Source organism: Triturus cristatus, chromosome 5_1 (assembly GCF_964204655.1).
Source record: "Triturus cristatus chromosome 5_1, aTriCri1.1, whole genome shotgun sequence".
Taxonomy (NCBI): domain Eukaryota; kingdom Metazoa; phylum Chordata; class Amphibia; order Caudata; family Salamandridae; genus Triturus; species Triturus cristatus.
Genome location: NC_140587.1, coordinates 783908894 through 783932055, shown reverse-complemented (window position 1 = coordinate 783932055; position 23162 = coordinate 783908894). Strand labels below are relative to the sequence as shown.

At 50.8% G+C, this 23162-nt stretch overlaps 1 protein-coding gene across 1 annotated transcript in view; it reads right to left on the bottom strand.

Moving 5' to 3' along the window:
* The window catches only part of USP14 (ubiquitin specific peptidase 14), a 301022-nt gene that overhangs the window by 65284 nt on the left and 212576 nt on the right, over positions 1-23162 (bottom strand). Inside the window, exon 14 of the mRNA XM_085605800.1 lies at positions 22708-22762. Within this exon, the coding sequence (XP_085461926.1) occupies positions 22708-22762 (55 nt within the window). The remainder of the gene's footprint in view (positions 1-22707; positions 22763-23162) is intronic.

Here is a 23162-nt window from a genome sequence, read left to right as displayed (position 1 = left end):
CACAGGCCAGCATACAAGAGGAGTACGCACGCATTTCAACGTGGTGTGTACCTGCATTAGTGTTCCGCCAGGACATGTCACCAGCGCTTTCTGTAATAAATAACCAACATAATGCGAATATACCATCCCTCTGCTGTGCCTTGCGATGAAGCATCATTGTCGTCCTCCTCTTGAGTACAGGATCTCTTGGATTTCTGCTTTAATGTCTTCGCGTAGTCATTTACGCCTTTCAGTGAGGTGAAGATTTGATATTTACTATTGATCTCAATTCGCAGTCTTGCAGGGTACAGCATTGCGTAGGGGCCCTTTTCGGCCATAAATATTTTCTTTGCCGGTTGATACTCCTTCCGTGCTGCTTGCACTGCCGCAGTGAAGTCCGGGTAGAATGCTAGGGAGTTGCCCTTGTGAACAAAGTTTCCCTTTTCACTAGCCATACGGAGGACGGCATCGTGGTCTCTGTAATTGAGGAGCCGTGCTATTATGGGGCGTGGTGGGGCCCCTGGCGGGGGTCTAGCTGCCAGAGCGCGATGCGTGAGCAGGGGGGCGCGAGCGTCTGAGTGCGGGGGGCGGCGTCGAGCGCGGTGGGGCGCGAGCGTCTGAGCGGGCGGGGGGGGGGGGGGGCACCCGAGCGTCTGAGCGGGCAGGAGGGGGGGGCCGATCGTCTGAGCGGGGGGGCCCGAGCGTCTGAGCGGGCGGGGGGGGGCCCGAGCGTCTGAGCGGGCGGGGGGGGGGGGGGGGGCCCGAGCGTCTGAGCGGGCGGGGGGGGGGGGGGGGGCCCGAGCGTCTGAGTGGGCGGGGGGGCCGAGCGTCTGTAAGCGGGGGGGCCGAGCGTCTGTGAGCGGGGGGCCCGAGCGTCTGTGAGCGGGGGGCACGAGCGTCTGTGAGCGGGGGGCACGAGCGTCTGTGAGCGGGGGGCACGAGCGTCTGTGAGCGGGGGGCACGAGCGTCTGTGAGCGGGGGGCACGAGCGTCTGTGAGCGGGGGGCACGAGCGTCTGAGTGGGTAAGTGAGTGGGTGTGAGTGGCCAGGCTACATTTGAATGGGGTGGAGGGCTGCGCAGGCCCCCTCCCTGTGCCGTTTTTGGCCCAGGGATGCCATCCCCCACGGCCTGACCATAAACACATGGGGGAGGGGGCTGCGTGGCCCCCCCTACCATGGCTGATTTTAGCCCTGGGGTCCCCATCCTCTGGGGCCTAGCCATTAACAAATGGGGAGAGGGCCTGGGCCAATTTTGGCCCTGGGGACCCCCATCGCCCAGGGCTCGGCCGCAAGAGTGGGAGAGGAGGGCGCATGGCACCCCTTTGTGGCCTGCTTTCGGCCCGGGGATCCATCCCCCGAAGCCTGGCAATTAACAGATGGGGAGACACAGAGATCCCATCCCGTTTATTTTATTAGGTGAGGGGGCCACATGGCCCTTTGTCCCCGGGCCGATTTTGGCCACGAGGCCAAGCCAATAATAAATGGGGGGCAGCTGTCCCCCCTCCCCAGGTTGATCAAGGCCCTGGGGACCCCATCACCCGGCCTTTTAATTCTCTCTCTCTTTTTGTATAATAGGGGAGGGGGCTGCACTACCCCCGCCCCCTCCCAGGGCCGATTTCGGCCCCAGTGATCCTATTTCCCAGGGTCCAGCCACGGTACTCTGGGTGCCCTGTGTGTAATAGGATCAAGGGGGAGTCTGAAGGCCCCCATGGTCCCTGCCGGCTAACCGTCCCCTGAGGGATCTGGAACTGCTTTCACACACAGGGAGCTGTTGAACATGCAGCACCCCGTGTCTGAAAGCAATCCATCAGTCTATTTCCCTGCTCAGTGGACGGGGAAACAGACGGAAGCTTTGTTTTCAGCAGAGCATTTCTCCGCTTTCGCTTGCTAGAAGCGGAGTGTTTGCTCTGACTTGGCGAGGGCGGGAGCTTTCAAAGCTCTTGCCAAGCCACAGCAAATAGCTATGTCCCAGGGGAGGGCACCCTGGGACACAGCAGGAGCCGGCCCTGTTGGCCATTATTGGCTCCAGGAGGCGGGCTGCGCAGTCCCCCTCCCTTGTAGTTGATGGGTTGGCCCCAGGGAGCTGGTGGGCCGAGGCAGTTTATGACCTGGGAGAGAGGCCGCCCTCTTTTAAAACACTAATTTGGCCTTAGTGAGGTGGTGGTCCTGGGGCCTCAGGGGAGTGAGCCCCCCCCATTAGTAACAGTTTAGCCCAAGGAAGGTAGTGGTCCCTGGGGCATGCGAGGGGGTCTGCAAGGCCCACCTGATTTCTTTTTATTTTTTCACCTGTGAGGAGGCGGTCCCTGCCGCCCCCACCCTCCAGAAGCCTAGGGGATCATGGAATTCCTACCCTGCCCACTTCTCTTTTTTAAAAACTTTTTTGGGGTGACAAGATTGCTGCCAAAACTTCCTGCTTCAAAGAGTTGGCAACCAATCACATTTCAGCACGGGATCGTTGGATCCTTAGAGGATCCGCATCCCTCTATTTACAAATTAACATTCCTTTAAATATCTTAAAAACTACTAAAAGGATTTTAACCAAATAAAAAGAGTTTTTTTCTGAATACAACCCAATCTTTTTGCCAAGTTTGGTGTAATTCCGTCCAGTGGCTTGGGCTGCAGTTGTGCATAAAAATCTGTATATTAATTAAACACACACTTTTTTTGATCCCCACTTTTTTCAGCCTTCGCTTGACGAATCACCCTGAAACTTTCCATGCACAACAAAAATCGCTGGGGAACTTTATTTTGGAAAATTTTGTTAAGATTTGAACTGTCGCAAAGTTATAGGCAAGTCACAAAACGTTTTTCCTATGGAAACATGGTCAACAAAACCCATTTGCAACGTCCGAGACCAACACTAGATCGCAGGAATTTGTAGAGCTTGTGTATCTACATCAACACATGCTACGACCAATCTTTTTCTGGAGTTACAAGATCCACTGGGCTAAACTCACCACCTGGCCATTTCACAGAAGACATCAGGGTCTTTTGAACGGCCATGGATATCCTCGAACTCAAACTACCTGCTGTGGAGGTGAAAACAAGCGTCCTCACAGAGGATCCCAACTTTGTGTGGACAGACAAATTGCTAGGCGACCCAGACCTGCTCTGGGGGACCCATCTTTTCTCCTCCAGCACCCTACCCCAGAGAATCTCATGGTACAAGCTTCCACAAGCAGGCTTAACATTCTTTCTTCATTACACCTCCTAGATAGAGAAGTTAAATGGATGGAGGTTTTTGGGAAAAGAATGGACTCCTCTGTCTGCCAGATCCAAAGATCCATCATCTGTAGTTGCCTCTTAGGCAGTCAATCGCACGAGTTACGGAACATGGTGAGAGATCTTGCCTTGCCAGAGGAGTTCCGTGCAAACTTGCCACAAATCATACAGGATGCTAAGAACCCTGTGTAGTTCATAATTAGATCAGGGCTGGAAACTACAGGATGCTAAGAACCCTGTGTAGTTCATCATTAGATCAGGGCTGGAAACTACGGATTGCTTAGGTATGACTGGTGGTACCAGTGTGGTGCTTTGTATTGATCAGATCCATGGGCTTTTCCAGCAACATCCAGGGGTCACCGATAGACATGTCAATTGATGGTACCATTTACTTTGGGGACAAAGCATATTCAGCCCAGCATCGCTTCAAAGAAAGTAAAACCACAACTATCTCCCTTGGCCTTCCAAAAAAATATCCCCAACAGAACTGCTGGTTTTGAGGCTTCGGAAGGGGCATTCAGCAGAGGCAACCCCAATGCCTGCCTCCGCCACAGTAAACCCATTAGTCCTTTTGGGATAAAGACTAGAGATCCGGCATACAACGTTCAGGACTTTCGGGGCAATGCTAAACCGAGTCCCCTAACCCCTGCCACTTCAAAACCCCTTTAGTGTGCCTCGGTGGCACATTGTCACCCGGTTGAAGGTAGGATGAGTTAGTACCACCATAGGTGGCAAAGCATCAAATTGGACAGGTGTGCTTGAAACTGTGTAGGATGGATAAACCCTACCTTTCCTATCCACATCCTCCTCATATGCCACCTGCACCAGTGACTTCCAGAGTACCACTTGTCCATTCTGCAGAAGGAAGACCCAGCTCTTTTGGACAAGAGAGCAATCACGACCTTCCCAGCATCAGAAATAGGGGCTGAATGCTACTCCTGTTATTTCCTTGTGCCTAAAAAGGACAGAGAACTTTGTACTATTTCAGACCTTTGACCTCTGAACTGCTTCCTCAAAAACGAAAAGTTTAAGATGCTCACTCTGTCTGAAGGCCTGTCTTGATCCGGGTGACTGGATTGTGCCACTGGATAAACAGCATGTATATTTCTACATCCCTATCCTGCAGTTCCACAGACATTACCTGCGGTTCCAAGTGGGACACAAGCGTTTTCCATGCTCCCCTTCGGTCTCACCAGTGGGTGTTCATGAAAGTGGTGCGATTAGTTGCTGCACATCTTCAGAGGTTGGGAATACCAGTCTGCCCCTACCTCAAGAGCTAGCTGTTAGAGGGCCCACCTCAGTCAGTCATGGACCCTATCTGACAGCCGCAAACCTCCAGATATCTTTGGGGTTCGTGATCAACGTGCTGAAAATCACATCTGACTCCTTCTCACAGGCTCCCCTTCATTGGTACCATTCTGAATACAGTGCAGGTTCAAGCCTTTCCTCCACCTCAATGAGTTCTGGACCATGATCCCAATATTTCAACCTCAGACCTGGATCGCAATGAGAGTGGCTGAGACTTCGTGGCCTCTTGTCCTCCTGCCCCTTGCTAGTAGACTACACCAGGAGGCTCATGCCAGCTCTGCAGTGGGATCTGATTTCTCAGTGAGCTCAGCACCAAAGTAACCTGTTGGATTCCATCCAAGTGTGGGAGACTGCAAAAGATCCGAAGTGATGTCTGCTACACCACAACTGGACCAGTGGCACACCCCTCGCCCTACCCTACCCAGCGCGGATAGTTGTGACTGATGCATCGTTGCCAATTTGGGAAGGCTACTTGGGAGAGGTGAAGAGCAGAGGACTTTGGTGTCCATTGGAGACCCTTGCTCCACTTCAATTTGCTAGGACAGCAATCCATTTGCTTGCTATTAAAATGCCTTACTCCTGTCCATCAAGAGTGAATGGTCACAGGTTCTCACAGGCAGGTGTAGTCCTAATTGGTGTCCTATAACCTACCGGGCAAAGAGCTATATTGGGGTTCCTTGAGCTAAATATAATAACTGCTTCAAAAGGAAAATGCTACTTACCAGTATGCATCTGTTCTTGGCATGTAGCGCTGCAGAATCACATACTTGTGCATAGATCGCCATCTGGTGGCGGGCTCGGATGTTTGCACTTTGTTGTCTTGGAAGAAGTCTTTGTAGTCACGAGACAGGTGACTCATCCTTTGGACGATAGTGCGCATGGGCATCAAATCCATCTTTAGATTGTTTTTGCCATGAAGGGAAATTGAGTTTTTAAGAAACCGCAAAGATGTCCATGTGTAATGTATCTAAGTAAGATAAATCTGGAACAGATAGAGGTACCGGGGAACACTTTTTCAGACCTCTGCAACAGATAAAGGTGACCACCGCTAAGGGAGAGCACTGCTATACAGTCTATGCACAAGTATGAATTCTGCAGCTCTACATGCCAAGAACAGATGCATGCTGGTAAGTAGCATTTTCTGTTCGAGGCATGTGAGCTGCAGAATACATACTTGTGCATAGACTGTATAGCAGTGCTCTCCCTTAGCGGAGGCCACCTTTATCTGTTGCAGAGGTCTGAAAAAAGTGTTTTAAGCACAGCCTGGCTCACAGAAGCTTTTTTTTTTCCCCCCCCAAAACCTTTATTTAGCATATAATGTCCGTACACAGCATAATGCCCACAACCATCCTTGGCCGGCAGCGTGTTATAGTAAGGAAAGGGTAAGAGTGTACACAGCAGATCGCCAACAACCCAAAAGGGCTGGCCGCGTCAAGAAACAGATGCAGGTTTCGCTTTTGGTGGAACAAGGGATCACAAACCCTAATAGTGTTAAATAACAACTAATTAAGAACACAGTCAACTAGCCTCACGGTGAGAGTGGCCTAGAAGGTTACATTAGCGCATTTGCTCAGAGCGCACCCAGACCAGCAGGACACAGTCTTAAGTGCGTGAGCACTGTAGTGGAAGCCTCCACATCATGACCATGAGTGGAGTGACCCTTGACCCGGTCACTCCACTCCGCACGGCCCCCGTGTGCCCAGATTCTGCTGCTGCTGCCTTCTTGGCCTCTCTTGCTGCCGCCTCTCCTTAAGGCCCCGGCTCTCCAGGCTTGCCCTCGCTCTCCCGCTCCGTCTTCCCGCTCTTTCCACCCCCCCTTCCGCTCCCCGCCGCTGCTCTCCTGCGGCACCGCCCCCTTCTCTTGGCACCCGCTCCCCATTCGCCGCCCCGCTCCCGCCTCCCAGCTGCTCCTCCCTCCCACTTTGCCATATATGGTGGGGACTACGCGCCCGCGCAGCGGGCGCGCCGAAGGCGCACCAAAGGCAAGCCCGTCTACGCCCGTCCACGCCTGGACCGCGCCCTGCGCCAGAACCCCTGGACCCCGCCGGAGCCAGCCAACCCGACAGAGATACGACGCCGCCACCCTCCACGCACTCAACACCGGCCGACAGCCAGCCTGCTACCATGCCAACCCGAAACGCACCCACGGAGCATTCACCTGCCACGCCTGCAACTTCACCTGCACCCGATCCTGCACCTTCACCCACCAAGCCAGGCTCCAGCAACGACCACCTCAAGTGCATCTTGCTCAACACCCGCTCCATCCACAGGCACGCCGTCAAACTCTGGAACCTTTACGACACATCACCAGACGTCGCCTTCCTCACAGAAACCTGGATGAACGCCTCCTCAGCTCTCGACATCGCCATAGCCATCCCGGATGGCTACAAGATCGCCCGGAAGGACCGCGTCAACCAAGCCGGAGGAGGCATCGCCATCGTCCACAGAAACACCATCCGAATCACGACCAACTCCGACGACACCAACTCCGACGACACCCTCACCGCCGCCAAACACCTTCACTTCCAGATACACACCGACCCCAAGACCACCCTCAGAGGCACCCTTGTCTACAGACCCCCGGGACCACGCACACAATTCAGCGAAGCCATCGCAGACTTAGTCAGCCCGCACGCCCTTACCTCCTCAGACTACATCCTCCTAGGAGACCTCAACTTCCACCTGGAGAACAACAATGACAGCAACACTGCCACCCTGCTGGACAACCTCGCCATCCTCGGACTCAAGCAACTGGTGAACACCCCCACCCACATCGCCGGCCTCACGCTTGACCCCATCTTCTCCTCTAGCAAGCACATCTCCTTCAGCCACTCCACCGGACTGCACTGGACAGACCACAGCTGCGTCCACTTCAACTTCAGGAGAACCACGACCCACAACCACCCTCAACAGGTTCCCCGCAGAAGCTGGAGCAAGATCACCGCCGACCAGCTCACTACCTCCCTCAGCCAGAACCCCCCCACCAACACGACGGACCCCAACGAAGCAGCCCGCAACCTCACACAGTGGCTCACCAACTGCGCCGATGACCTCGCACCACTGAAGAACCCCCACAGCAGACACGGCAGCAAGAAAGCCTCCTGGTTCACCAACGACCTCAAAATCTCCAAGAAAACCTGCCGTACCCTCGAGAAAGCCTGGCGCCACGACCAGACTAAAGAAAACATGACAGCCCTCAAGAACGCCACCCGCAAACACCTCCAACTGATCCGCACCACCAAAAGGACCACATTCAAAGAACGACTGGACAACAACTCCCACAACAGCAAGGAACTCTTCAGCATCGTCAAAGAGCTCTCCAGCCCCAGCGCCTGCAACAACGACATCACACCCTCGCAGGACCTCTGCGACTCACTCGCCTCGTTCTTTCACCACAAGATTGCCGACATACACAACAGTTTCGGCGCACAGACCGCGCACCCTACCACCGATCCAGCGCCCCCCGCCACCACCCTCGGCACCTGGACGACGGTCAGCACCGAAGATACCACCCACACGATTAACACCATCCACTCCGGCTCCCCAACCGACCCTGCCCACACCACATCTTCAACAAAGCCGACTCCATCATCGCACCTCAACTCTGGAACATCATCAACAGCTCCTTCGCATCCGCCACCTTCCCAGAGAGCTGGAAACACGCCGAGCTCAGCGCCTTCCTCCTGAAGAAACCCACCGCGGACCCCACGGACCTCAAGAACTTCCGCCCCATCTCGCTCCTCCCCTTTCCGGCCAAAGTCATCGAGAAGATCGTCAACAAACAACTCTCCGCCTTCCTCAAGACCAACGGATCCCTCGACCCCTCGCAGTCCGGCTTCCGAGCAAACCACAGCACCGAGACCGCCCTCATCTCAGCCACCGACGACATCAGGTCCCTGCTCAACAACGGGGAAACAGCTGCCCTCATCCTCCAGGACCTCTCGGCAGCCTTCGACACCGTATGCCACCGCACCCTGATACAGCGCCTCAGCAACATCGGAATCCAAGGAAAGGCCTTGGAATGGATCATCTCGTTCCTCGCCGGCAGAACCCAGAGAGTCCGCCTTCCCCCGTTCCGGTCCGTGGCAACCGAAGTCATCTGCGGCGTCCCGCAAGGATCCTCGCTCAGCCCCACCCTCTTTAACGTCTACATGAGCCCCCTCGCAGCCATCGCACGCCAACACAACCTCAACATCATCTCCTATGCCGACGACACCCGGCTGATCCTCTCCCTCACCAACGACCCCGCCACAGCCAGAGCCAACCTCCAGGAAGGAATGAAAGACGTCGTGGAATGGATTAAGCTCAGCCGGCTGAAACTTAACTCAGATAAGACGGAAGTCCTCATCCTGGGAACATCCCCCTCCACCTGGGACGACTCCTGGTGGCCTCCTGCCCTGGGCTCCGCTCCAAAGCCAACGGACCATGCTCGCAACCTGGGCTTCATCCTGGACTCCTCCCTCACGATGACCAAGCAAGTCAACGCCGTCTCGTCATCCTGCTTCAACACCCGGCGCATGCTCCGAAAGATCTTCCGGTGGATCCCCACCGACACCAGGAAGACGGTCACCCAGGCCCTCGTCACCAGCCGACTGGACTACGGAAACACCCTCTATGCTGGAACCACAGCCAAACTACAGAAAAGACTCCAGCGCATACAGAACGCCTCTGCACGACTTATCCTGGACACTCCCCGCTTCAGCCACATCTCTCCCCAGCTAAGAGACCTGCACTGGCTACCCATCAGCAAGAGGATCACGTTCAGACTCCTCACCCACGTACACAAGGCTCTCCAAGACATGGGACCCACATACCTCAACAACCGCCACACATTCTACACACCCACCCGCCACCTCCGCTCCGCCAGCCTCGCCACCGTCCCGTGCATGCGCAAGACCACCGCTGGAGGAAGATCCTTTTCCTACCTGGCGGCCAAGACATGGAACTCCCTCCCCACCCACCTACGACTGACCCAGAACCATCTCTCCTTCAGGAAAAACAGCTCAAGACCTGGCTCTTCGAGCAGTAGCGGATCCCCCTCCCACCAGCGCCTTGAGACCCTACGGGTGAGTAGCGCGCTTTACAAATTCATTGATTGATCATGATCAATCTCTCATGCCATAACGTCAAGCACATCATAACACCCAGTAAGCTGTGCAGCCGCCCCTGGATCCCACAGTTCTCAGCCGGCCCTCACAGGTGTCCAAACACCGCAAGGCGTCGAAAGTTGCTACCTGCAAACCCTTCAGCAGTCTGCACCCCAGGAATTCCCCAGATCATTCCTCACTTCGCCATGCGTAACCTAGTCGTCTAGCTGGATGAGGAGGAAGGGGGAGCCGCGCCAGTTGCCAGTGGGGTGAGCAATAAGTAATTCTTCAGAGGACCCCATAATTCTCGGGGTCGGGAAGCGGACGGAAGGAGGTCAGAGTACAGGGCAAGCTGATCCTGCCAAAATATCATCGTTTCTAGCCAGTCTTTAAACTTAGGTGCCCTCCCTCTGCCCCATCTACAGGCCACTTTCCACTTAGCAAGAAGTAAACAGACAGAGGCGACTCTCCTATGTATCACCAGGAGCCGTTCCGTATAACCCAGTATGCCCATCAGCGGAGACGGTGGAAGCGGAGTATCCAACATTTTCCCGACTGCTTCAAATATCTGTTCCCAATATTCCTGAAGGGCCGGACAGCTCCAGGCCAAGTGCAGCACATCAGCGTTGTCAGCCCGACATCTGTCGCACCTGGCGTCCCCTTTCAGTCCGTATCGGTACAGGCGGGCGGGTGTATAATAGTATCGTTGCAAATATTTGAAGTGCGTAATACGCAACCTGTTGCTAGCGGACACCTTCTCTGTCTGCATGCAGCAATAGAGCCACTCCCGATATGAGATTTCCTGTCCCAGTTCGTGCGACCATTTAGCTCAAGCAGTGCACTGCGATGTGCTCATTTCCACATAGAGGGACCTATAGAGGATGGACACCAAGTGAGACGCAGTGCCCCGCGACAGTAGTATAGCCTCAGACGTGTGGCCATTAATTTGCACTCGGGCCACCGGAGCAGTATAGATCAATTTGATCCAAGCAGAAAATCTCACCGGGAACCCCATGCAACGGAGTACTGCGTGCAAATATTCCCACTCTACCGAGTCAAACGCCTTGGTGGCATCCAAGAAGATAGCCGCCAGTGGCAAATGCGGGGCCACCTGTTGGACAATCGAAAAGAGAGTGCGGAGGTTATGGGAAGTGGATCTCCCGGGAATAAAGCCCGCCTGATCTGGTAGAATTAACTTATCCATCAGGAGGTTCAGTTGATTAGCTAACAGATTAGTGAGGATTTTACTATCCACATTGATCAGGGACATGGGCCGGTATGAGTCACACTTATTGGCCGGTTTCCCCGGCTTCAGAATGGACATAAGGGCCTCTCTCATTGTGGGCGGCAGTTCCTGAGTCTCAAGTGCCTCTGCATACACCTCCTGCAGAACAGGGGCCAGCTCGCCTAGGTATAGTTTATAAAAGTCGCACGGAAGCCCCTCCAGGTACCCCAGCGTAATGTCCCCAAAAAAGCACGGGAAGTCAGCTGTGTTGGTCCCTTTAGATCTGTATAGCTCCGCTTAAAAGTCAGTAAAGGTCTGCAGTATCCTGGCACTATCCTTTTGGCAATTACCCTCCCTATCTTCAACCTCAAGGATATAGTTAGCATACCGGGGCATTCTGATATCCTGAGCTAAGGCTTTCCCAGGTCTACCTCCTTCCCCATAGCGTCGTGCCTGAGCATATTTCCCTCTGAACTTTGTCTCTCTTTCTGCCGTCTCCGTGTAATCGGTCAGTATCTCCCTCTTCCTAGCCCTCCCTTCCCCAGAATCCGCCTGCCAGACGTTCGCCTCAAGGTTTTTGAGTTCCCCCTCCAGTCGTCAAAGCCGTCGACGGATGTCTCTCAATACCCCAAAACTTTTGGACATACAAATCCCCCGCATGGTCACTTTAAACGCCTCCCATAGTGTCCCCACCCTTTCGACCGATCCCTTATTCTGCTCGAAGAATTCCACTATAGCCTCCCCTAGCTCCGTCTTAAATACTTCATCAAGCAGCGCCTCGGGGGCGAGTCTCCAGCACCTAGGGCGGGCGTTCAAGCTGGGGACAGTCAGAGTGATGCATACCGGGGCATGGTCGGACAGTGTACGAGCTAGGTGGTCCGCTCCACGCACACACGGGCAAGCCCCCCGGGACCCAAGCCAATAATCCAACCTCGACCAGGACGCGTGTATCGACGAGTGAAAGGTTCCCTCCCGCTTCTCTGAATGTCTGTATCTCCACAGGTCAATTAATCCGCCGTCCCCCAGCAATCCCTGTAATGTTCCCTGGCTGCGCGTGTAATGATGAGGCAAGTGTGCAGATCGGTCTCTTGCAGGGTCGCAGACCGTGTTGAAGTCCCCCGCCCAAAGCACACGAGTGGCCCCAATGTCCAGTATCTGTCCCCACAGTGCAGTCAGGGTGTCAGGGCTATCGGTGTTGGGACCATAATAGCTAATGATGACCACCGAGTGTGCTCCAAGAGAGCCCCACATCATGCAGAATCTGCCCCCTCCATCACTTTGCATCCCTCCACATCGAAAAGGGGTACCTCTCTTAACAAGGATGGCAGTGCCTCGAGCATACGTGGAGTAAGCTGAGAATACCCTATTGGAAGCCCATCTGCTGCCGAAGGTCGGGGGCATCTAGGGTCAGTGTGTGTCTCCTGTAGTGCCGCTATGCTAATGTCATGTCGGTCCAGGTAAGAGAGAATTGGTCTCTTCTTCCTGGGATCACGTAGCCCCTGTACATTCCATGACAAGAGCTTCACCGTGTCCGGTCGTGTCCCTTCCATGCTTGCAACCCAGTGTCAGGCGTGATCGTTCGTGCAAGCGCGATGTACGCTACCTTCTCTAATTGTGGTGTGTAGTGTAGTACAGTGTCCGCTGTCATCGAGCAGTGTTGTAAAGCTCCAAAAGCGCATCGAAAACTGATCATATAATGACCTACTCCCATTTTCTCCTGAGGCTCTCCCCAGACTATCCCTCCCATTCTTCCCACCCACATCCGCAACCCAATTGCGCCGGCATCCCAGAGCCCTCCCCCCATTCCCCTCAACAATAACACATACCAATACCCAAACAATAGCATCAATCAAGAGAAGAAAAGAGTTTCAAAACTACCTATCCGTAGATATTGGGGACCACCCATAGTGGGGCGCTGGTGTGCCTCTTAAACCCTCGTGTCCCTCCGGTCACCGGGACTCCCCGTACCCTCCCCAATGGAGCTGGGGCGAAGGAGGGTCAGGGTGGAGGGTGTCCGACCCATATTTGATGGGCCCCTTCAAGCCCACTCTATTTGAACATTTCAGTCGAACCTATGTAAGGTGGATCATATCGAGCCTCTCTGTGTAGGATTCTCCCACCGCCAGTGATTTACCAAAGCAGTTCAGCCCCAGTCCCAGGTACTCATCTGTCAGTAGTTGTGCAGCATCAGGACATCATCGCTACCGGTGATATCTTCGTGATTCCGTGTATGAGGCCGCCATCAGCAAGTTCTCTACGTGCCGTCCCTGTCTTAGGATATTTCCAGGGTATCCCCTCGTTCAGTGCATCAATAGTGCTCAGCCTTTACACAGTAAGTCTTGGCTTCAGCAGCCGTTTTTACGATGCTCCTATCAGGCTGATGTTATTCCTTCGGCTACGTGCTTCAAGATCCTTGTTTTTGGCCACTATCACCTTAAGCAGCTTGTCCATTTGTGACACTTGCTTGGCCATGTTGGTGGTGTGGTCTTCTGTGTCAGAGATCCTCCTCTCAGCCTCTTTAATCTGTTCATGTTTGTCCACCTTCTTTTTATTTTTTTTGTACTTGTATAGCGCACTGCTGCCTCAGCAACGGGGCGTCCTGGCGCTTGTACTTATACCGTTGTGGAACCCTTCCTGGCTTTCCCTGTGAAATGTCCACTCCTGAGCACCCCCAAGGTGAAGCCAGACATTCCTAGCGCTGTTGGGGCCGTTGTGGAGATTAAGCAAGCTATTGCCCAGAGTTGCAGAGTGAGACCCATGATTAGAGTAGGTACCGAGTCGAGAATTATCAGGTCCGAGGAAATTGAGCCCAAGACCCGCCGAGGCAGGAATTGAACCCTGGTCCCGGGCCAGATCTCTGCATCCAGGTCTGCCGCTCTAACCATTGAGCCACACTTCTCCACAATGTGGTGGAGCGCGTAGTCGTTTTTTTCTGCTCGAAAGGCAGTCTAGATTGGCGCGCCTCTGCTTCCCCAATGCTGCTCACCTCACGGATGCCTGTGCGATAAGGCGCCACCAGAGCCCGCTCCGCAATGACGCACCCCACCAGGCTCAGCAACGTTCCGATCCCCGCACAATCTGCACTCTCCTCCTCCCAGTTCGTTTGTTGGTTTCTGTACCTGGGCTCTGTACTCCTGTGGTGGTTTTCAGTCTCTGCTCGGTGATGTGTTAGGTGCTCCACACATCCAACGGCGTCTCTGCCTTCTGTACGATACCCTATGGCACCTTCTAGGTAGCGTCCGTCATGTATGCAGGCTAGTCAGCGCCTTGTGCCGGTCATGTGTGCCCCTTCTCAGCCGCCAAAGCGCAGCCCTGTCGCTGTGCAGTTTTTCATCAGCCCCACAGCAAGGCAAGCCCCTGCCACGCAGCCGGCCAGGCCAGGCACAGCCCCGCGTCCCTCGGCGCCTGCATCTCCTTACCGGCAGCCGGGGTGGCTCTCCCCTCGCCTCTCAGCAATCTCCCATTGTCCAGACGCCGGCCTGAACCATGCAGCGGAAGCGCCCCAGGCGCCGCACTCGCAGGGCCGCAGGCTCCAGGGTTTCTCTCTGGGCCGCCGCCTTTCACGGGGGTGGGTGCAGCAGCTCTTGCGCCCAGGGGGCTCGCCAGTACCTTGGCGTAGGTCGAAGCCAGCACGCACTGTCCTCAGTTCACGTGCGGGGGACTCAGGGGGGCAGCGCCGCACTCACTCCGGTTTCAGGCCCAGCACCGCATGGCCGCACCGGCGCTCGCGTAGCGCCAGCATCCGCCTATCGCCTCCAGCAGAAACACGGGTCTCCTCCCCGGGCAGCCGCCTCACCGGATAACTTCAGGGCAGTAGCGCGTAGCAGCGCCAAACTTGCAGTGAGTCTTTAGTCCCACATTAGGTTCGTTTAACCGTTGTTGCGACTGCGGGCGAGGGGTCCTCATGCAAATAATTAAAGGATCGGCGGGTCAGGCAGCCAGAGCCTCACGTAAGCGTGGCCATCTTGGTCCGGCGCCACCTAGCACCCCCCTGGCTCACAGATGCTTGTTGTTTTTGCTTGCACATCTACACAATAGTGTTTAGTGAAGGTGTGCGTTGTAGACCATGTTGCTGCTTTACAAATGTCATCTAAGGGAATGTTTCCTAAGAATGCCATGGAAGCCCCTATTTCGCGTGTTGAGTGCGCTTTAGGGGGAATTGTTAATGTGCGTTTTGCCGTTTGGTAGCATATTTGAATACATTTGACTATCCACCTGGCAATTCCAGCTTTGGAGATAGGGTTACCTTTATGAGGTGGAGAGAAAGCTACGAAAAGTTGGTTTGTGTTTCTAAAAGGTTTAGTTCTGTCAATGTAATAAAATATAGCTCTTTTGACATCAAGTGTGTGAAGGGCTCTTTCTGCTACAGAATCTGGTTTTGGGGAAAAGACGGGTAATTCCACAGATTGATTAAGGTGGAAAGTAGAGATTACTTTGGGAAGGAATTTTGGATTAGTTCTAAGAACCACCTTGTTTTGATGTATTTGTAAGAATGGTTCTTGTATGGTTAAAGCCTGGATCTCACTCACTCTCCTGAGAGAGGTGATGGTGACAAGAAAAGCTACTTTCCATGTAAGGAACAGCAGTTCGCATTTGTGCAGAGGTTCAAATGGAAGACGCATGAGCCTGGTAAGGACAATGTCTAAATTCCACACTGGAGAGGGTGGGATTCTGGGATGAATTATCCTTTTAAGGACTTCCATAAACGCTTTGATAGCAGGAACTCTAAACAATGACAAATGTTGTCCGTTTTGTAGGTAAGCGGCAAGGGCAGCAAGATGTAGTCTTATAGATGTGTATGCCAGATTACTTCTTTTAGATGCAGTAAATAGCAAATATGTTGAATTGAAGCATCTAATGAGTCAATTTTGTTATTGCATTAAATGACTAATCTTTTCCATTTGGCTGCAGTGCAAGCTCTAGCAGTAGGGTGTCTAGCTTCTTTAATAATGTTCATACAGTCCGGTGGTAGGTCGAGGTAACCGAACTCTAGGACTTCAGGAGCCAGATTGCTAGGTTTAGTTGAGCTGGATCTGGATGCCTGCTCTCTACATGGTTCTGTGTAAGAAGCTTTGGGGAGAGTTGTAGTTTTTGGTGTGGAACTACTGAGAGTTCCAGGAGTGTTGTGAACCATGACCGCGGTGCCCATGTTGGAGCAACCAGGATCATTTTGAGAGACTGTTGCTTGAGCTTGCGCACTACTAATGTAATGAGCGGGAGTGGCGGAAAAGCGTATGCAAATCTGCCTGACCAGTTCATCCATATCGCATTGCCCTTGGACAATGGGTGTGGATACATGGCGGCGAAGGTTGGGCATTTTGCGTGTGTGGCAAACAGATCTATGTCTGGGTGGCCCCACATGTGAAAAAATGGATGAAGAACTTGTGGATGAAGTTCCCATTCGTGGATGTGCTGTGTCTGACGACTGAGCAGATCCACAATCTGATTGTGTACCCCTGGAAGATGTTCTGCCAGAAGGTGTATCTTTTGTGGGATGGCCCATCTTCATATGCTTTGCGCTAGTTGAGAAAGCTGCAAAGAATGTGTTTCTCCTTGTTTTTGTATAGAATACATTGCTTTCATATTGTCGGTGCGGACAAGGACAGTTTTGTTGACGAGATGTGTCTGGAAGGCTTTTAATGCTAGAAAGATTGGCAGTAATTCCAGGTGATTGATGTGGAGCAGTTTTTGTTGAAGGGTCCACCTGCCCTGAATTGTATGGTTTAAGAGATAGTTCTAACGGTGGACGCACCGCGTCACCGCTGAGGAGCCTATCTGTGGAACTGGGTCTTGAAACAGCAGCCCTTTTGAAAGGTTTTGTGTGTTCCACTACTGCAGAGAGCGATGTGTGCGGCTGTCCACCAACACCAGATCTGAAAGTTGACCTTGAGCTTGGTTCCACTGACGTGCTAAACATTCTTGTAAATGGCGCATCTGGAGTCTTGCGTGAGGTACTATGAGAATGCAAGAGGCCATCATTCCTATTAGTTGCATAAACACTCGAGCTGCTAGTGAGTGTTGGGGTTGAAAATTTGTTATGAGGGTTTGCATACTGGCTATTCTGACTAGACTGGGGTATGCAAGTGCTTTGGAAGTGTCTATTGTGGCCCGTAGATACTGTTGTATGTGAGACGGTTGAAGATTTGACTTGGTGAGGTTTATTGTGAACCCCAAGCTGTGGACCAGGTAAATTGTTTGGTGAGTGTGGTGAACACACTGACTGTATGACTTGGCTTTTATGAGCCAGTCGTCCAGGTATGAAAACACATTAATTTGTTGTCTTCGCAAGTGGGCGGCTACTACTGCTAGACATTTTGTGAAGACTCTGGGTGCTGTGGTCACTCCAAATGGGAGGACATTAAATTGATAGTGCTGACCGTCCACTACAGACCGTAGCTATTTCCTGTGCACAGTATGTATAGGAATATGGAAGTAAGCGTCCTTGAGATCTAGAGTGGCAAGGAAATCGCCTTGTTGTAGTAGTGGGAGGACTTGTTGAAGAGTGACCATGTGAAAATGTTCTGATTGTATGTAGATATTCAAAGGTCTGAGGTCCAGTATTGGTCTGAGAGTTCCGTCTTTTTTGGGGATGAGAAAACAGAGGGAGTAAACCCCCGTTCCTTGATGTTGAAGGGGAACTGGTCTATTGCATACTTTTGAAGAAGTGAGAGAACATCCTGTTTGAGGAGTGTTAGATGTTCCGTGGACATTGGACGCTGTTTGGGCGGTATGGTTGGGGGAGTTGCGGTAAGTTCCAGGCAGTAACCATACTGGATAATTTGTCTTACCCACCTGTCTGTAGTGATGGAGTTCCAGACAGGTAGGAACTGTGAGTCTTCCTCCGACCGGAGTGGAATGGTCTGGTGGGAGAGCAGGGAAGTCATGGTTTGGTTGTAGGGGAGGTTTGGTTGTTATTACCTTGGCCTCTACCCTTGTTATTATTTCCTCTGTACCCACGTCTAAAATATCCCTTGTTGGGAGAGGTTTGTGTGGGACTCTTGCAGGAGGAAGTAGTGTCTGTGCTAATGTTTTTGGATCCGCCCCTTTAAAAGGAGTGACGAAAGAAACCTCTTGGTGTTTGGGATTGTTTTTGCAGTGTCTGTCTTTTTTTTTTTTTATCCAAAGCTGTATCCACAGCTGGGCCAAATAAGTGTTCTTGATCGAACGGCTGATTTAAGATAGTTGTTTGCACTTCTTTAAAACCAGAAATGTGCAACCATGCATGTCTGCGGAGTAAGACACTGATGTTGACAGATCTAGACGCGGTGTCTGCTGCATTAAGGGAACATTTGATTGATGCATTTGTAATTAACTTGCCCTCTTGGACCAGATCGTTGGCTTTATAGTGGTCAGGCAAATGTTGAATAAGATCTTCAAGCTCATCGTAGTGAGTCCTGTCATATCTGGCAAGAAGTGCTTGTGCATTAGCTATTCTCCAGTGATTGGCAGCTTGGGAGGCAACTCGTTTGACTGATGCATCGAGCAGTTTAGACTCTTTGTCTGGAGGTGGAGCATCACCAGAGGTTTGGGAATTTGCACGTTTCCTTGCATTTGAGACCACTAAAGAATCTAAAACGGAGTTGTCCTTTAATGTGAATTGGATTGTTAGGGGCAGGTTTATATTTTATCAATTTAAGGATTGAGAATCCTGGTCCTGATGGGGTCTTTATATAGGTCTGGTGCATGTTTAATGACACCTTTAAGCATGGGTAATGTCTGTATTGATTTTTGTGACTAGCAAAAGTATCAAGTAGGAAATCCTCTTCCATGGGGTCTGAATGCAGTTGAACCCCATGATATTGCGCAGCCCTATTAATGAGCGGACTAAAACCTATATTGTCGTCTGGAGGGGATGGCCTAGATGGGTACACATCTGTATCAGGAATGTCTGGAGGATCTGTGGGAGTGTTGTAATCATCCCATGTATCCTGTGGTGGAATAGTTTTATCAGGGTCATCTAAAGGATCCTGGTTGTGTCCACCCCCGTCCCCTATATCATCCTCATCCTGTGGTGGTAAGGGTGAGCATGGAAGTATTGGAGAGAGTGTATAGGAGAGTCAGTAGGAGACAAAGGTTTGGTAGGAAGAACAGGAGAAGAGAGTCTTAAGGGTGAAGTTGCAAAGTTTCTATTCGTCACAGGTACCTCAGGAGAGTGTGAGGTATCTGATTTCCTTTTCTTTGCTGGAACATTGACAATATGGCCCGTTTTAGGGTCAACGTGTAATGTCTTGTTTTCGGATTGATAGGATCTGGTCGAAACAGTTCTTCCTGGTTGTTGTCTGCTTTTGGTGCCGATTTATTTCGGTTCCGATCATGGTTTGGATTTGGACTTGGTAGCCGTAGAAGGGGTTTTGTGCTCCTTCGGCTTAGATGTCGGTGTCGAGTCCGAGATCATCTTCGGATCCAAAGGTTTTTAGTGTTTTGGTTCTGAGGCTTTATGGTGTTTCGGTGCCAAAGATTTCGATACCGAGGCCTTTTTGGGTGTCACGGAAATAGGATAGGTCCCTGTTTTCAGTACCGACGGTGTTCTATGGGTACAAAGATGCGGCTTGCTAGGTCCCAAGCTGCCGGAAGGTTTTTCTTTTGTATTCAGAGCCGGGCCCGGAGGTGGGGCTTCTGAAATTTTCTTTTGGTCTCGAACTAGGCCTTCAGGCGAAGTTTTGACCGGAGCCTTTTGTTTTTCGGGCAGGGCAGGGGTATGGACGCTTGTACTCACTCGTTGAACTGGAGTGATGTGGTCATCGTAGTCAGTGTCGTCAGCTTCAGAGACGACCTCAAGCTCTTCTGAATCCTCTGCCTCTGGAACATCGTGCCTTCATCGAAAATGTCGTCCGGCACCGGTGCAGCCTGTTGAGCCATAACGTGTTGTTGAGCCCGGTGATCACAGATAGTTATCTTGGAGTGAAAAGAAGCACAGGCCTGGCAATCCCTTTCCTCATGTTCTGGTGAGAGGCAAAGGTTGCAGACCATGTGGTGGTCACTGTGTGGAAATTTAGCTCCAAACCGGGGGCATTTTTTAAATGGAGTCCTTTCCATTAGCCGTAGGGCCAAATGGCGCAGATAGGCCCAGTGGCCCGCGTCGACGACCAGAATCCAGGATTTTAAAGTTATTGTGTCGAAGGGCACGCAAACGAAACAATACCGTCGAGTGTTGATGGGATGCGCGTCGAAAAAAAAATTGGAAACACGGTGCCGAACCACAGCAAGTCACATCCGAACTCGATGGCGGAAAAAAAACAATCTAAAGATGGAGTCGATGCCCATGCGCACTATCCTCCAAAGGAGGAGTCACCTATCTCGTAACTACAAAGACTTCTTCCAAAACAACAAAGTGCAAACATCCGAGCCCATCACCAGATGGCGATCTATGCACAAGTATGTGTTCTGCAGCTCATATGCCTCAAACATGAATTTTCCACCTTTTGTAGCACCTGCACATTTGTTTGTCCCCAAATTTCAGCACCGTAGGTGCTATCTGCCACCGCTTTGGTTTTCAACTCTGTTAGTGTAGGCTTTATTAGGCAATTTTTGCAATTTTCGAACAGCTTCAGCTTGTTGGGACAAAAATCACTTTAGGCTTGGTTACTTGAGCAGCTTATTGAATCTGGTCATCAATCTGAATGCCCAAGTAATCATAGGTTTTAACCTGCTCTACTGGTTTGCCATAGATCATGAAGATCAATTTTAGCATGGCTTTGGATTTCATCACCATAAACTTTGTTTTCTGCATATTGACTCTTAATTTCCTTGTTTTACAAAAGAGTTCAAAGCCTTCCAACAGCCGATTCATTGGCAGTTCTGTGCATGCTAGACTGACTGCATTATCTGCAAACATTAAGATCAGGAGATGCTCGTTCCCCAGCTTGGGTACATAAAGATCATGATACTTTTGATATTTCCCTATGCCATTGATATAGATGTTAAATAGGGCTTGGGCTAGAACGTAGCCTTTTCAGACCACTGTGTGAATACCAAAGGTGGGTGTACATTTATCCTTATGTCCATATTTCACTACTGCTGTGCTCCCAGAGTGGAGGTTAATTAGCAGGTTCATTAAGTATTTGCGGACAGCTAGTTCCTCCACTATTCCCCAAAGTGCATCTGGTCCATTCTATTAAAAGCTGTCTTTAGGTCTATAAAGACCAAGAAGATCGGGGAATTTCGGAGAACTACATACTTTAGACAGATCATGCAAAATAGCAGAAGTTGAAAGACTGCTCTGCTCCTTGTGAAAGCCAACTTGGAGAGGTGATATTATGCAGTTGTCCTACATTCAGAACTCCAACTGAAAGAGCAACAACTTGCCGAAATGTTTGCCTACTCCATCCAGAAGCTAAATGAGGCGATAATTGGTGGGGTCATCTCTCCTCCTTTTTTGTAGATTAGAACTAATATGGAGGACCTCTCGTGTCAGGAGCCACACTTTCTGCCAGTATGGCGTTGAATGCTGCTGTCTGAAGACACAGCCACGTGTCCAAGTTGGCTTTAAACAAGTCAGCTGGCAACTTATCAGGGCCAAGAACTTTCTCCAAATCTTGATGTTGGTTGGCTTGTCTGTTAGGACTGATAAAGGGGTTTTGTCAGCCCTTTCAGCCCTTCTTGCTTTAACTAATCAACGATCATTATTCACATCACCTATTGTGATGCATTTTCAGAAGAGGGATATCCCACGTTTCCACCCGAAACCTATGTGATGCCTCAGTGAGACCTTAATTTGGTAATTTCATTCTTGAGGTGTGCCACATTCTAACCAATGCATAGCTGCTTTTTACGACGTCTAATTCTGAAGAAAGTTTTCTTCATAGTGAAAACGTCCACTCATGTCATAGAATTGCAATCCCGACCTATTCAGCAACCAAAGACCACTTTCTTCTCAGACTAGTGCTCAAAATCAAGGCAGTATTCCTACCAAAAATTGCCATGCAATTTCACAGCAGACAATCACCTTTCAGGTGTACTTTGCTCCACCTCATTCATCCAAGGAGAAAGAGAGACTAGATTGCTTGGATCCCAAAAGAGCCTTATGTTTTTTACGTTTATCGTACCAAAGAACACCAGGTGTGCCTGTCTTGGACAAGCGTCAGACAGCAAAGCAGGCATCAGTGCAAACATTCATGTAGTACTACTGCCAGATAGGGGAGGGTCATTCCGCCCATTCAATACTACAGGACTTTTAGGTCCTCCCAATTCAACACACCCGCTACCTGGGAGGTTACTGCTTTGGTACCTATTCACAAGGTGAAAAATCTGCGGTTGGAAGAATTTACCAGAAGAATAAGTAATTTGTCTTCAGTAATGCAACTTCTTTTGTATATTCCAACCACAGATTTCTCACCACCCCACCCACGTCTCCTTTTTGTGGAATGGACCGTTCTCTCCACTTAAAAAGGATCCCAAATAGCAGCTCTATACACGGTTTACTTGATTAGTATGGGTTCAGCATCTGACAGCGCAAACTGAGTCAGAAAGAAACTGCAGTGCACAGGAGTGCCAGCTATATGTGTCTTGGGGTCACTGCCAGGGCAGAGTCAAAGTAGAGTTGCCCGATGCCAACTGCCAGAGATGAGGGAATTGCTGAGAAATAAACCCCGGATCTATTGTATCGCATTGGGGTATGCACAAGGTAAGGAATCTGCAGATAGAGTATCCACCAGAAAGTGTTTTACCTAAAGTAAGTAACTTGTTCTGTTTCACCATTTTCAGAACTTCTCATCTCTTGGTGCTAGAGGGTACTCAACAAATGCAACCTGTCCAAAGTACTAATGATAAAGATGAGCTGTCAAACATTTCGAAAAATTAACCAACATCTTAGGCCTACAACAAACCATTTTAATGAGCCCATATGTAGATCTGCATTTGGTAAAAGGTTTGTAGAAGATCCACTTACCATCTGGAAAAGAAAACGGTTCATATTTCTTTTCTTTCAGTGTGCCTTTCTTTGCCTAGGAAATAATATATAAAATGGCAGATGTTAGGCATTATTATCATCAAATTGTACAAGTCATACTGAAACTTGCCTCTTAAAAGACTGCTTCAATCAAGAACTTATCAATGGGTCACATCAATATTCACCTAAGTATGCAACATACCATTACTAGTTCGTCCTGTTAAACCAAATCTTACCAAAAAGGTAAACTATTCATGACATTTCAAGCAATCAACAATAAGATTAAATAGATAATTTTCTCAATGTATTAAGACACACTTAATAGTTAGATTATGTAAATAGTCAAAATAAACAATTTGTTGATAAAACTGAAATAACAAATGTGTAATATGTAAGTGCATACATCTGATAAAATCCATACGCTTTAGCTCAAACTGTCAAAATGTTATTCTTGT